General features: G+C 36.4%; 1 protein-coding gene across 1 annotated transcript in view; it reads right to left on the bottom strand.

The window, feature by feature from the left end:
- The window catches only part of CFAP47 (cilia and flagella associated protein 47), a 489,073-nt gene that overhangs the window by 350,055 nt on the left and 123,862 nt on the right, over positions 1-15,156 (bottom strand). Inside the window, 1 exon segment of the mRNA XM_029240167.1 lies at positions 13,883-14,042. Coding sequence (XP_029096000.1) covers positions 13,883-14,042 — 160 coding nt within the window.

Genomic DNA, 15,156 nt, shown 5'->3' with positions numbered 1-15,156 from the left:
TATATTACAGTATTTTTATATGTAGACACAATGTTGTACAGCAGATCACTAGAACTTACTCGTCTTGCATAACTGAAACTTTATACCCACTGATTAGCAACTCTCCATTTCCCCCTTCCCTAGCCCCTGAAAAGCACCATTCTATTCCTTGTTTCTATTAGTTTGACTAATTTAGTATCTCACATAAGTAGAATCATGCAGTATTTGTCTTTCTGTGACTGGCTTATTTCACTTAGCATAGTGGAAGTGCAGAGTCTTAACCACTGGACAGACACGGAAGTCCCCCTTTTTAACGATGAATAATATTCCATTGTAAGGATATACCATATCTTCTTTGTCCATTCATCCGTCAGTGACATGCCCCAACACATGCACAGAATCCCTCGGCAAAGTATGGGCAACTTATTGATTTAAAGCATTTAAGGAAATCACTGTTTAATCATTAGATGAGCTCTAAATTGAGAGTTCAGTGGACACATAAGAAAAAGAATACAAATCTTACAGAATTAGTTCTGTAATGTCATTAAACAAACAAACAGTAACAATAATAACAACAAACCAAAAATTGCAACAACTACTGAGTGGAAGTGAAGTTCTCATTTCCATGGTAGCCATATTACATTACTTATAATGACCCATTTTCAAAAATAAAATTTGAGACACACAAAACACCAACAGTGAATGATCTATATGCAGGAAAAAAAATTGTCAGTAGAACCTGTCCCTGAGAAAGTTCAAACATTACACATACACACACACATTTATATATAAATATATATTATACATAAATTGCAGAGTTGATGTACAGTAAATGAAATGAAAAATTCATTCAACATGGTTTCACCAGTAGATCTAAACTGACTAAAGAATCAGCCAACATGAAAAAAATGTCAGTTGAGTTCCTCCAGTATGAGGAACAGAAGAAAACAGAATGAAGAAAACTAAACAGAGCCTCAAAGATCTACAGGACAATATCAAGTAAACCAATATACACAAAACGAGAAGCCCAGAGATAGAGAAAGAGAGGGCAGAAAGACTATTTGAAGAAATAATGGCCAAAACCATACAAAATTTGATGAAAACCATTAAATGAAACATGTAAGAATTTCAATGAACTCCATGTAAGATAAATTCAAAGAGATCTACTCTCAGACATATTTGTCAAATGGCCAAAAACCAAAGGAAAGAGTCTTCAAAGCAGAAAAATAAAAGTGACTCATTATATATATGGGATCTTCAATAATGTGAACAGCTGACTTACCAAAAACCTTGAAGGCCAGAATGCAGTATGAAGACATATTTAAAGTACTGAAAGAAATAGACTGTCAACCAAGAATTCTATATCCAACAAAATTATCCTTCAGAAATGAGGAAGAAATTAGGACATTCCCAAATAAACAAAAACTGATAGACTTCATCACCAGCAGACCTCTTCTAGAAGAAATACTAAAGGGAGCCCTTGAAACTGAAATAAAAGGCAACTAGACAGTAAACTGGATCACAGAAAGAAATAAAGAGGTAAAGGTAAATATATGAGTAAATATAAATGATAATATAAAAGTAGTTTTATTTTTATTTTCCTTGACTATCTGATTTTTTTTAAATGCATACTTATTTCACTTAGCATAATGCCCTCCAAGTCCATCCATGGTGCTGCAAATAGCAAAATTTCTTTTCTTTTTATGGCTGAGTAGTATTCCATTGTATATATATATATATACCACATCTTTATCCATTCATCTGTTAATGAACATTTAGGGTGCTTCCATATCTTGGCAATTGTAAATAATGCTGCTACAAACATTTGGGTGCATGTATCTTTTCAAATTAGTGTTTTTATTTTTTTCGCATGTATACCCAGGAGGAGAACTGCTGGGTCATATGGCAGTTCTGTTTTTAGTTTTTTGAGAAACCTCCATACTGTTTTCCACAGTGGCTGCAGCAACATGGATGCACTTCAAGGGCATTACGCTAATTTAAATAAGTCAGATGGAGAAAGACAAATACTGTATGATATCATTCATATGTGGAATCTGAAAAAAAAATGCAATGAATTAGTGAATATAACAAAAAAGAAGCAGACTCACAGATATAGAGACAAACTAGTGCTTATCAGGGGTGAGGGGGGGAGGGGCAATATAGGAGTAGGGGATTAAGAAGTACAAACTACTAGGTATAAAATAAGCTACAAGGATATACTGTACTGTATGGAGAATATAGCCAATATTTTATAATAACTATAAATGGTGTATACCTTTAAAAATTGTGAATCATTATATTACATGCCTGTAACATATGCAATATCGTACAACTAAACTTCAGTAAAAGGAAAAGAAAACCTTAAAACTACACAGAAAAAAATTATAAGAAAGTAGTATAAAACTGTGGGATTATATTGTGCAAAGATGTAATTTGCATGACAATAATAGTACAAAGAAAGGGGATGCTATATTGGAGCAAAGTTTTTGCATACTGTTGAAATGAACTTGGTATTACTCTCAATTACATTTTAAAAAGTAAGATGTTACTAGTATTTTCCAGGGAAGTCACTAAGAAAATACCTCAGAATTTTATTAGGAAAGAAACAAAAAGGGAAGTTAAATGTTAAGCAAAAAGACAGATGTAAATCTTTCCTTAACTTCATTAGTAATTAATCAGTAAATATAAAATAATTCAGTACAGTGATGAAAAGGCTGAGATAAGTAAAATAAACTTTAAAAAATAATCCAAATTCATGTCATCTACAGGAGACACCTTTAGATTCAAAAACACAACTCAGTTGAAAATAAAAGGATGGAGAAAGGCTATACATGCAATAATAACTAAAAGAGAGCTGTGGTGGCTATGATAAATTTAGAAAAAATAAATATTAAGAAAAAAATTGCTACTATAGATAAATAAGGACATTATATGTACTGATAAGAGAACAAACCATCAAGAAGATATAACAATTTTAAGCATATATGCACTTAACAGAGCCACAAAGTACATGACGAAAACCTGGTAGAACTGAAAGGACAAATAAATAACTAAATAATAACCCTATAAAGCTTCAATACTCCACTCCCAATTGTGGGTAAGTCAAGTAGGTAGAAGATCACTAAAGAAATAAAAGACTTAAACAACATTATAAATGAACTAGACCTAACACACATCTATGGAACATTCCACCCAACAAGGGCAAAATACATACACTTCTCAAGTGCATGTGGAACATTCTCCTGGGTAGACCATACTTTAGAGTGTAAGGTAAGCCTCAATAAATTAAAAATGACTGAAACCATACAAAGTATGTTCTACAACAACAATGGAACAAAAACAGAAATCAATAATAAAGTGAAATTTGGGAAATTCTCAAATACATGAAAATTAAACAACACACTCCCAAAAAACTAATTATTAAGAAATGGCAGGAGGAGCTTCAAGATGGCAGAAGAGCAAAACACAGAGATCAACTTCCTCCCCACAGATACCTCAGAAATACATCTACCTGTGGAACTGCTCCTATAGAACACCTACTGAATGCTGGCAGAAGACCTCAGACCTCCCAAAAGGCAAGAAATGCCCCCACGTACCTCGGTAGGTCAAAAGAAAAAAGAAAAAACAGAGACAAAAGAGTACGGACGGGACCTGCACCAGTGGGAGGGAGCTGGGAAGGAGGAAAGGTTTCTACACACTAGGAAGCCCCTTCGTGGGTGGACACTGTGGGTGGCGGAGGGGGAAGCTTCGGAACCGCGGAGGAGAGCGCAGCAACAGGGTTGCGGAGGGCAAAGCGGTGAGATTCCCGCAGAGGATCGGTGCCGACCGGCACTCACCAGCCTGAGAGGCTTGTCTGCTCACGCGCCGGGGCGGGCGGGAGCTGGGAGGTGAGGCTCGGGCTTCAGTCAGATCGCAGGGAAAGTGCTGGGGTTGGCTGCGTGAACACAGCCTGAAGGGGCTAGTGTACCACAGCTAGCCAGGAGGGAGTCGGGGAAAATGTCTGGAGCTGACGAAGAGGCAAGAGACTTTTTCTTACCTCTTTCTTTCCTGGTGCGCGAGGAAGGGGATTAAGAGCACTGCTTAAAGGAGCTCCAGAGACAGGCACGAGCTGCGGCTATCAGCGTGGACCCCAGAGACAGGCAAGAGACGCTAAGACTGCTGCTGGAGCCACCAAGAAGCCTGTGAGCAAACACAGGTCACTCTCCATACCTCCCGTCCCGGGAGCCTGTGCACCCTGCCACTGCCAGGGTCCTGTGATCCAGGGACAACTTCCCCGGGAGAACGCACTGCGCGCCTCAGGCTGGTGCAACATCATGCTGCCCTCTGCCGTGGCAGGCTCGCCCCACATCTGTAGCCCTCCCTCCCGCCGGCCTGAGTGAGCCAAAGCCCCCGAATCAGCTGCTCCTTTAACCCTATCCTGTCTGAGTGAAGAACAGACGCCCTCAGGCAACCTACACGCAGAGACGGGTCCAAATCCAAAGCTGAACCCCCGGTGCTGTGCGAACAAAGAAGAGAAAGGGAAATCTCTCCCAGCAGCCTCAGGAGCAGCAGATTAAATCTCCACAGTCAACTTGATGTACCCTGCATCTGTGGAATACGTGAATAGACAACGAATCATTCCAAGTTGAGAAGGTGGAATTTGGGAGCAAAGATATATTATTTTTTCCCCTTTTTCTCTTTTTGTGAGTGTGTATCTGTATTCTTCTGTGTGATTTTGTCTGTATAGCTTTGCTTTCAACATTTGTCCTAGGGTTTTGTCCATCCATTTTTGTTTCTTTTTTACTTTAAAAAATTGTTTTCTTAATAATTATTTTTTATTTTAAAAACTTTATTTTATGTTATCCTCTTTCTTTCATTCCTTCTATTTTTTCTCCCTTTTATTCTGAGCTGTGTGGAGGACAGGCTCTTGGTGCTCCAGCCAGGAGTCAGTGCTGTGCCTCTGAGATGGGAGAACCAAATTCAGGACACTGGTCCACAAGAGACCTCCCAGCTCCACGTAATATCAAATGGCAAAAATCTCCCAGAGATCTCCATCTTAATGTCAACACCCAGCTTCACGCAATGACGAGCAAGCTACAGTGCTGAACACCCTATGCCAAACAACTAGCAACACAGGAACACAGCCCCATCCATGAGCAGAGAGGCTGCCTAAAATAATAATAAGGCCACAGACACCCTAAAACACACCACCAGAAGTGGACCTGCGCACCAGAAAGACAAGATCCAGCCTCATCCACCAGAACACAGGCACTAATCCCCTTCTCCAGGAAACCTACACAACCCAGTGACCCAACCTTAGCCACTGGGGACAGACACCAAAAACAACGGGAACTAAGAACATGCAGCCTGTGAAAAGGAGACCCCAAACACAGTAAGTTAAGCAAAATGAGAGACAGAAAAACACACAGCAGATGAAGGAGCAAGGTAAAAACCCACCAGACCTAATAAATGAAGAGGAAATAGGCAGTCTACCTGAAAAAGAATTCAGAATAATGATAGTAAAGATGATCCAAAATCTTGGAAATAGAATAGAGAAAATACAAAAACATTTAACAAGGACCTAGAAGAACTAAAGAGCAAACAAACAATGATGAATAACACAAAAAATGAAATTAAACGTTCTCTAGAAGGGATAAATAGCAGAATAACTGAGGCAGAAGAACGGATAAGTGACCTGGAAGATAAAATAGTGGAAATAACTACTGCAGAGCAGAATAAATAAAAAAGAATGAAAAGAACTGAGGACAGTCTCAGAGACCTCTGGGACAACACTAAACACACCAACATTCAAACTAAAGGGGTCCCAGAAGAAGAAGAGAAAAAGAAAGAGACTGAGAAAATATTTGAAGAGATTATAGTTGAAAACTTCCCTAATATGGGAAAGGAAATAGTTAATCAAGTCCAGGAAGCACAGAGAATCCCATACAGGATAAATCCAAGGAGAAACATGCCAAGACACATAGTAATCAAACTATCAAAAATTAAACACAAAGAAAACATATTAAAAGCAGCAAGGGAAAAACAACAAATAACACACAAGGGAATCCCCATAAGGTTAACAGCTAACCTTTCAGCAAAAACTCTGCAAGCCAGAAGGGACTGGCAGGACATATTTAAAGTGATGAAGGAGAAAAACCTACAACCAAGATTACTCTACCCAGCAAGGATCTCATTGAGATTAGATGGAGAAATTAAAACCTTTACAGACAAGCAAAAGCTGAGAGAGTTCAGCACCACCAAACCAGCTTTACAAAACAAATGCTAAAGGAACTTCTCTAGGCAGGGAACACAAGAGAAGGAAAAGACCTACAATAACAAACCCAAAACAATTAAGAAAATGGGAATAGGAACATACATATCAATAATTACCTTAAATGTAAATAGATTAAATGATCCCACCAAAAGACACAAGCTTGCTGAATGGATACAAAAACAAGACCCATATATATGCTGTCTACAAGACACCCACTTCAGACCCAGGGACACAAACAGACTAAAAGTGAGCGGATGGGAAAAGATATTCCATGCAAATGGAAATCAAAAGAAAGCTGGAGCAGCAATTCTCATATCAGACAAAATAGACTTTAAAATAAAGACTATTATAAGAGACATGGACACTACATAATGATCAAGGGATCAATCGAAAAAGATATAACGATTGTAAATATTTATGCACCCAACATAGGAGCACCTCAGTACATAAGGCAAACACTAACGGCCATAAAAGGGGAAAGCGACAGTAACACAATCATAGTAGGGGACTTTAACACCCCACTTTCACCAATGGACAGACCATCCAAAATGAAAATAAATAAGGAAACACAAGCTTTAAATGATACATTAAACAAGATGGACTTAATTGATATTAATAGGACATTCCATCCAAAAACAACAGAATACACATTCTTCTCAAGTGCTCATGGAAGATTCTCCAGGATAGATCATATCTTGGGTCACAAATCAAGCCTTGGTAAATTTAAGAAAACTGAAATCGAATCAAGTATCTTCTCTGACCATAACGCTATGAGAGTAGATATCAATTACAGGAAAAGATCTGTAAAAAATAAATACACATGGAGGCTAAACAATACACTACTTAATAATGAAGTGATCACTGAAGAAATCAAAGAGGAAATAAAAAATACCTAGAAACAAATGACAATGGAGACACAATGACCCAAAACCTATGGGATGCAGCAAAAGCAATTCTAAGAGGGAAGTTTATAGCAATACAATCCTACATTAAGAAACAGGAAACATCTCAAATAAACAACCTAACCTTGCACCTAAAGCCATTAGAGAAAGAAGAAAAAAAAAAACGCCAAAGTTAGCAGAAGGAAAGAAATCATAAAGATCAGATCAGAAATAAATGAAAAAGAAATGAAGGAAATGATAGCAAAGATCAATAAAACTAAAAGGTGGTTCTTTGAGAAGATAAACAAAATTGATAAACCATTAGCCAGACTCATCAAGAAAAAAAGGGAGAAGACTCAAATCAATAGAATTAGAAATGAAAAAGAAGTAACAACCAACACTGCAGAAATTAAAATGATCATGAGCGATTACTACAAACAACTCTATACCAATAAAATGGACAACCTGGAAGAAATGGACAAATTCTTCAAAATGCACAAATTTGTGAGACTGAACCAGGAAGAAATAGAAAATATGAACAGACCAATCACAAGCACTGAAACTGAAACTGATTAAAAATCTTCCAACAAAAAAAAGCCCAGGGCCAGATGGCTTCACAGGCGAATTCTATCAAACATTTAGAGAAGAGCTAACAGCTATCCTTCTCAAACTCTTCCAAAATATAGCAGAGGGAGGAACACTCCCAAACTCATTCTACGAGGCCACCATCACCCTGCTACCAAAAGCAGACAAAGATGTCACAAAGAAAGAAAACTGCAGGCCAATATCACTGATGAACATAGATGCAGAAATCCTCAACAAAATACTAGTAAACAGAAACCAACAGCACATTAAAAGGATCATACACCATGATCAAGTGGGGTTTATTCCAGGAATGCAAGGATTCTTCAGTATATGCAAATAAATCAATGTGACACACCATATTAACAAACTGAAGGAGAAAAACCCAATGATCATCTCAATCGATGCAGAGAAAGCTTTTGACAAAATTCAACACCCATTTATGACAAGAACCCGGCAGAAAGTAGGCATAGAGGGAACTTTCCTCAACATAATAAAGGCCATATATGACAAACCCACAACCAACATCGCCCTCAATGGTGAAAAACTGAAACCATTTCCACTAAGATCAGGAACAAGACAAGGTTGCCCACTTTCACCACTGTTATTCAACACAGTTTTGGAAGTTTTCACCACAGCGATCAGAGAAGAAAAAGAAATAAAAGGAATCCAAACTGGAAAAGAAGAAGTAAAGCTGTCACTGTTTGCAGATGACATGATACTATACATAGAGAATCCTAAAGATGCTACCAGAAAACTACTACAGCTAATCAATGAATTTGGAAAAGTAGCAGGATACAAAATTAATGCACAGAAATCTCTGGCATTCCTATACACTAATGATGAAAAATCTGAAAGTGAAATCAAGAAAACACTCCCATTTACCACTGCAACAAAAAGAATAAAATACCTAGGAATAAACCTACCTAAGGAGACAAAAGACCTGTATGCACAAAACTATAAGACACTGATGAAAGAAATTAAAGATGATACAAATAGATGGAGAGATACACCATGTTTTTGGATTGGAAGAATCAACATTGTGAAAATGACTCTACAACCCAAAGCAATCTACAGATTCAATGCAATCCCTATCAAACTACCACTGGCATTTTTCACAGAACTAGAACAAAAAAATTCACAATTTGTATGGAAACACAAAAGTCCCCGAATAGCCAAAGCAATCTTCAGAACGAAAAAGGGAGCTTCAGGAATCAGGCTCCTGGACTTCAGAGTATACTACAAAGCTACAGTAATCAAGACAGTATGGTACTGGCACAAAAACATAAATATAGATCAATGGAACAGGACAGAAAGCCCAGAGATAAACCCATGCACATATGGTCACCTTATCTTTTATAAAGGAGGCAAGAATATACAGTGGAGAAAAGACAGCCTCTTCAATAACTGTTGCTGGGAAAACCGGACAGCAAATGTAAAAGAATGAAATTAGAACACTCCCTAACACCATACACAAAAATAAACTCAAAATGGATTAAAGATCTAAATGTAAGGCAAGACACTATCAAACTCTTAGAGGAAAACATAGGCAGAACACTCTATGGCATAAATCACATCAAGATCCTTTTTGACCCACTTCCTAGAGAAATGGAAATAAAAACAAAAATAAACAAATGGGACCTAATGAAACTTCAAAGCTTTTGCACAGCAAAGGAAAACATAAAGAAGACCAAAAGACAACCCTCAGAATGGGAGAACATATTTGCAAATGAAGCAACTGAGAAAGGGTTAATCTCCAAAACTTACAATCAGCTCATGCTGGTCAATATCAAAAAAACAAACAACCCAATCCAAAAATGGGCAGAGGAGCTAAAGAGACATTTCTCCAAAGAAGATATACAGATTGCCAACAAACACATTAAAGAATGCTCAACATCATTAATCATTAGAGAAATGCAAATCAAAACTACAATGAGATATCATCTCACACCAGTCAGAATGGCCATTATCAAAAAATCTAGAAACAATAAATGCTGGAGAGGGTGTGGAGAAAAGGGAACCCTCTTGCACTGTTGGTGGGAATGTAAATTGATACAGCTACTATGGAGAACAGTATGGGGGTTCCTTAAAAAACTACAAATAGAACTACCATATGACCCAGCAATCCCACTACTGGGCATATACCCTGAGAAAACCATAATTCAAATTGAGTCATGTACCACAGTGTTCATTGCAGCTCTATTTACAATAACCAGGACATGGAATCAACCTAAGTATCCATCGACAGATGAATGGATAAAGAAGATGTGACACATATATACAATGGAATATTACTCAGCCGGAAAAATAAACTAAATGGAGTAATTTGTAGAGAGGTGGATGGACCTAGAGTCTGTCATACAGAGTGAAGTAAGTCAGAAAGAGAAAAACAAATACCGTATGCTAACACATATATATGGAATCTAAGAGAAAAAAAATAGTTCATGAAGAACCTGGGACAAAACGGGAATAAAGACACCGACCTACTAGAGAATGGACTTGAGGATATGGGGTGGGGGAAGGGTAAGCTGTGACAAAGTGAGAGAGTGGCATGGACATATATACACTACCAAATGTAAAATAGATAGCTAGTGGGAAGCAGCCACATAGCACAGGGAGATCAGCTCAGTTCTTTGTGACCACCTAGAGGGGTGGGATAGGGAGGGTGGGAGGGAGGGAGACGCAAGAGGGAAGAGATATGGGAACATATGTGTATGTATAACTGATTCAGTTTGTTATAAAGCAGAAACTAACACACCATTGTAAAGGAATTATACTCCAATAAAGGTGTTAAAAAATCCAATAAAAATCAAAACAGAATACACTGCAAAGAAAGATAATCACAAAGAACAGCATAAGTATACATTACTCAACCATGAACATTTTTCTAGAATTATAAACTTTTTGATCTGATTCAGATTTGTACCTTAGATATCTATACTGGTTATAAAGTGGAAACCATGAAAAATTCATGTACGCAAAGTAGACGAATGGTCATTGGGAAGCATGGCATAAAATCTAAGCCAGAAAATTATACACACCACGTTGATCCTTTTCAGTCACCATCTCAATTAGTGATTTAATTCCAATAATTTTGTGCCCATTTTTCTGATGACAGGTATTTAGGGAGCTTAACAAACAGAAATTTGTTTGACTCTCAAACAGATTTGTTTGACTCTGAAATTTGACTCTCAAAAGTCTGAATCCAGAGACTGTTCAGACTCCCATAGAATACATCATGATGAAACAAGGTAGTCGGCCATTTTTACCAATTAAAAAATAGCTTACAATTATCATTAATATTATAAAGACATTTATGACATATTAAATGCAAAAATATAAGAGCATAAGGCAAAAGCAAAATATTATAATGTGCACGTGTTATTCCTCAAATATTATAGTACAGTATATTATAGTATATAATATACTATGTGTATTGTATATTATAGTATAATCAAGCCTTTGCTGATGCAGCTTCCATCTACTTGTGGACTTAAAGAAAGCCTATCTAGAATTATTGGATAACTGCTGGAAAGCCTACATCTTCAATGAGAAAAGTCATAACAATCTGAAAGATGAAGCTTTTGTAGTGGATATTTGAGTGAGGTCCAGCAATTCAAATGATACCTATTGCTTGGCATATCACCCACTGGACCAATGTAACCAGGCCCAATGCCTTTGTTAAAACTGGTGAGAATGAAGCAATCTCTTTTTCAACAGATCTACTCATGAGAGAATGGAAGCCTATTTTAAATGACCACATGACTCTGATAATGATTTAGCAGATTTGAAAAATAAGAAAGAAACCAGGTAATCTTTAGAGCACCTGGTTCCAGCCATGCCTAAAGACAGGAAATCTATTCCTAGGTTTTTGCATTAGATGAGTCAAATAAATTAACTTTTACATTTAAGATAGTCTGAATTGTGAGAGGATCCCTACGTCCTTCAAAACATTAAGTTTAAGAATCTCTCACTGGGCTTCCCTGGTGGTGCAGTGGTTGAGAGTCCGCCTGCCGATACAGGGGACACGGGTTCGTGCCCCGGTCCGGGAAGATCCCACATGCTGTGAAGCGGCTCGGCCCATGAGCCATGGCCGCTGAGCTTGTCCGTCCAGAGCCTGTGCTCCGCAATGGGAGAGGCCACAACAGTGAGAGGCCCGCGTACCGCAAAAAAAAGAATCTCTTATTAATAAGAACTGCTTAACAATGGAATGGATAAATGTAACAAATTGCTATTGGAAGCAAATGCCATAAAATAAATAAATTTGCTCTTGGGAGCAAATCTCAGATGATTTAAGGACAAACAATGTAAGACAGCAGGAAGAGCTTAGATACAATATATTGTCATGAGAATAGAAGCAAAAGAAAATACAAAAATATTTTTGAAAGAAAAGCAATGGGTGGGAGGAAGAAATAGATCAAAAATGATTATGTTTCCCCCACATTTAGTATTAAACACTTCATCTTTGTAGCTGAATAGAACTAAAAGGGAAAAATACAAGGAGTAAACACGATAGCTGCCAGATTAGTGAATCTTCCCATCAAAATGATGACAATGTGTGCCATTCTAACATTATGTAAAAAGTATTAAAATATAATCAACCTGTAGGCTAGCTCCAGATGGAGAGAACAGAACTGAATACACTGTACGATGTTTTCTCCCTTGCTCCCAAGCCCCTTGCTCAGTAGTTGTGGGTTCTCAGAATAATACCATTGAGGACACACTGTTGACCAGCAAACGTCAGAGTGAAGAAAACAAAAAAAAAGAAATGGCAAAGTAAATTTTGAAATATAATTGTAGATTAAAAGGAAAACAAAACATATCAAAATTTATGGGATGCACCTAAAGCAGTGCTCAGAGTGAAATTTATAGCTATAAATGCCTCCATCTAAAAGATATTTTAAATCAATACCTAACACCTTGCACCATAAGAGACAAGGGGAAAAAAAAATTATAGCCAAACAAAGTAGATAGAGAAAATAATAAATATTAGAACAGAAATTAAAGTATAGGAAAAAATTAAGGAAATCAAAAGTTGGTCTTTGAAAACATTATCAAATTTTTAAAACCGTTAGCAAGAATGACCAAGGAAAAAAAAAGAGAGAAGATTCAAATTACCAAAGTCATGAATATAAAAAAGGTAAAATAAATACTAACTTTACAGAAATTTAATAGAAGGATTATAAGGAAACACAATGTACAGCTGTATACAAACAAATTAGATAACCTAGAAGAAATGTGCAAATTTCTAGAAAGACACAAATTACTTAAACTGACCCAAGAAGAAATATAAAATCTGAATAGACTTATAGAAAGGGATCGAAGAAGGAATCAAAAGACTTCCCACTTAGAACAGCCAAAACCCAAACAACTTCATTGGTGAAATGTACCAAACATTTCATGAAGAATTAATATCAATCTTCACAAAAACAGAAATGGAGGGAATACTTCACAGGCCATTCTCTAAGACCAGGTTAAGAGAAATATACAACTCTGTTTACGGTCAACTGAATTTCAACAAGGTACCAAGATAATTTAGTGGGGAAAAGATATTCTTGTTCTTTATATAATGATGCATATAAAATGACACCTTAATTACTGTAAAAGCATGTTATTCTTTGCAGGGAAAAAACTCAATTATATGCCATTTTCTAGAAACTGGAAAAAATAATCTACAGTTCATTTAGAATAAATGTATAAGAATTGCCAAAAAGTTTTGAAATATATGTTTAGTGAAAGAAAATTTGTCATATCAATTATTAAAAGGTTCAAAAAACTTTTTGTAATTAAAAAAAAAAAAACAGAAGAGTGGAAATATAGATAAATAGACATCCTGGCCAGCTTCCCCCAAAGCAAGCAATCCAAGAGGAAAAGTCAGATATGTTGCAATGCCTTTTCTGATCTAGCCTTAGAAGTCACACACCATCACATCCATAATATCCCATGGGTCATATATTAGCTCTACTTGATGTGGGAGGGGACTATATAACAGCATGAATACCAGGAGGTAAGGATCATTGGGTGTCATTTATAATAACAACTACCACAAAATTTTAGTAAGAAATTTCTTAAAACTGTTTTAAGAACATATAACAAATAATCTAAACTTTTATATACTTGATAAAATAAAATATGTGAAGGATAAACTGATACAGAAACAACAACAAATACAGAAAAAAGTACTTACCTGGACAGAAATTTATAGAAACATTACACTCTTCAATTGGTCGCAGAGTCCCACTGAGTATGCTAAATTTGAATATGCCATCTTCGAAAAGTTTACCAGTATTACTAATATCCAAATTCCACTCTACATCTTTTTTTGAAGTATTATGTAAAACAAGATCCTGTTCACACATAAAAAATAAGAGATTTATAAAGATTATAATATGCAATATAAAATTTAGTTTGTATTGCTGTAGCAACTTGATAGTCCTAGGAACAAAGTCAAGCAATTAAATGTGGTAATCATAGATAAAATGTTTTAAAAGTGATGTTAGGCAAACAAAGGGGTATGCAAATATGTTCGCAGCCTGTCAACAACTATGAAAAGTACTCAAAGGAGCTATGCTAGTTAGCAAGGACACAGAGTAACAAGAACCTTCATTCATGATGGTGAGAATGCAAATTGGTACAGTCACTTTGGAAGACAGTTTGACAGCTTCTTATAATGTTAAACATATGTCTACCAAGTGACCCAGTAATCCTACTCTTAGGTATTTTCTTAAGTAAATTGAAAATTTATGTTCACACAAAAATCTGTATGTGAATGTTTATAATAGCTTTGTTCATAATCACCAACCAATGGAAGTAGAAACAAACAAGATTTCCATCGACAAATGAATGTATAAACAAACTGTGGTACATCCATACAATGGGATAAAATTCAGTGACAAAATAAGTAAAATATTAATTCATGCAAAAACATAAGTGAAGATTAAATATATTTTGTTAAGTGAAAGATGCCAGACCCAAATTTCTACATACTGTATAATTAAATTACCTGTCATTCTGGAAATGCACAATTTTGTGGGTGGAAAAAAAAATCAATTGCTGCCAAGTGTCAGTGGAAAGAGAAGTAGGTGATGGCTAAGGGGTTATACAGAGAATTTTTAGTGTAATGAAACTGTTCTGTATGGCACTGAAGTAGTAAATAAATTGTTCTATACATTTTAAAAAACTCATACAACTGTATACTGCAAAGAGTGAACTTAAAGGTATGTAAATTAAAAACAATCAACCAAGATGCTGGGGATCCCAGCATGGACTGTAGACTGTGACAAGTTATATCACAAATGTAGGAAATAACCTCACCAAAGGTAGTGTGGGTGGTAAGGAGTGTCCTAACTAATTCTGGAAAACTGTGTTTTGACTGGAAACTATAAAGCTAAAGACAAAAAGATACTCTTTGTAAACACTGTACCCTAGTTGGAAAATATGTTAAGAATTCTAAAAGGGTAC

The sequence above is a fragment of the Monodon monoceros genome, unplaced genomic scaffold (assembly GCF_005190385.1).
Source record: "Monodon monoceros isolate NGI ecotype Baffin Bay Population unplaced genomic scaffold, NGI_Narwhal_1 Super_Scaffold_22, whole genome shotgun sequence".
In the NCBI taxonomy this organism is placed as follows: Eukaryota; Metazoa; Chordata; class Mammalia; order Artiodactyla; family Monodontidae; genus Monodon; species Monodon monoceros.
The sequence above is the reverse complement of the archived record's forward strand: the minus strand, read 5'-3'. Positions and strand labels throughout refer to the sequence as shown.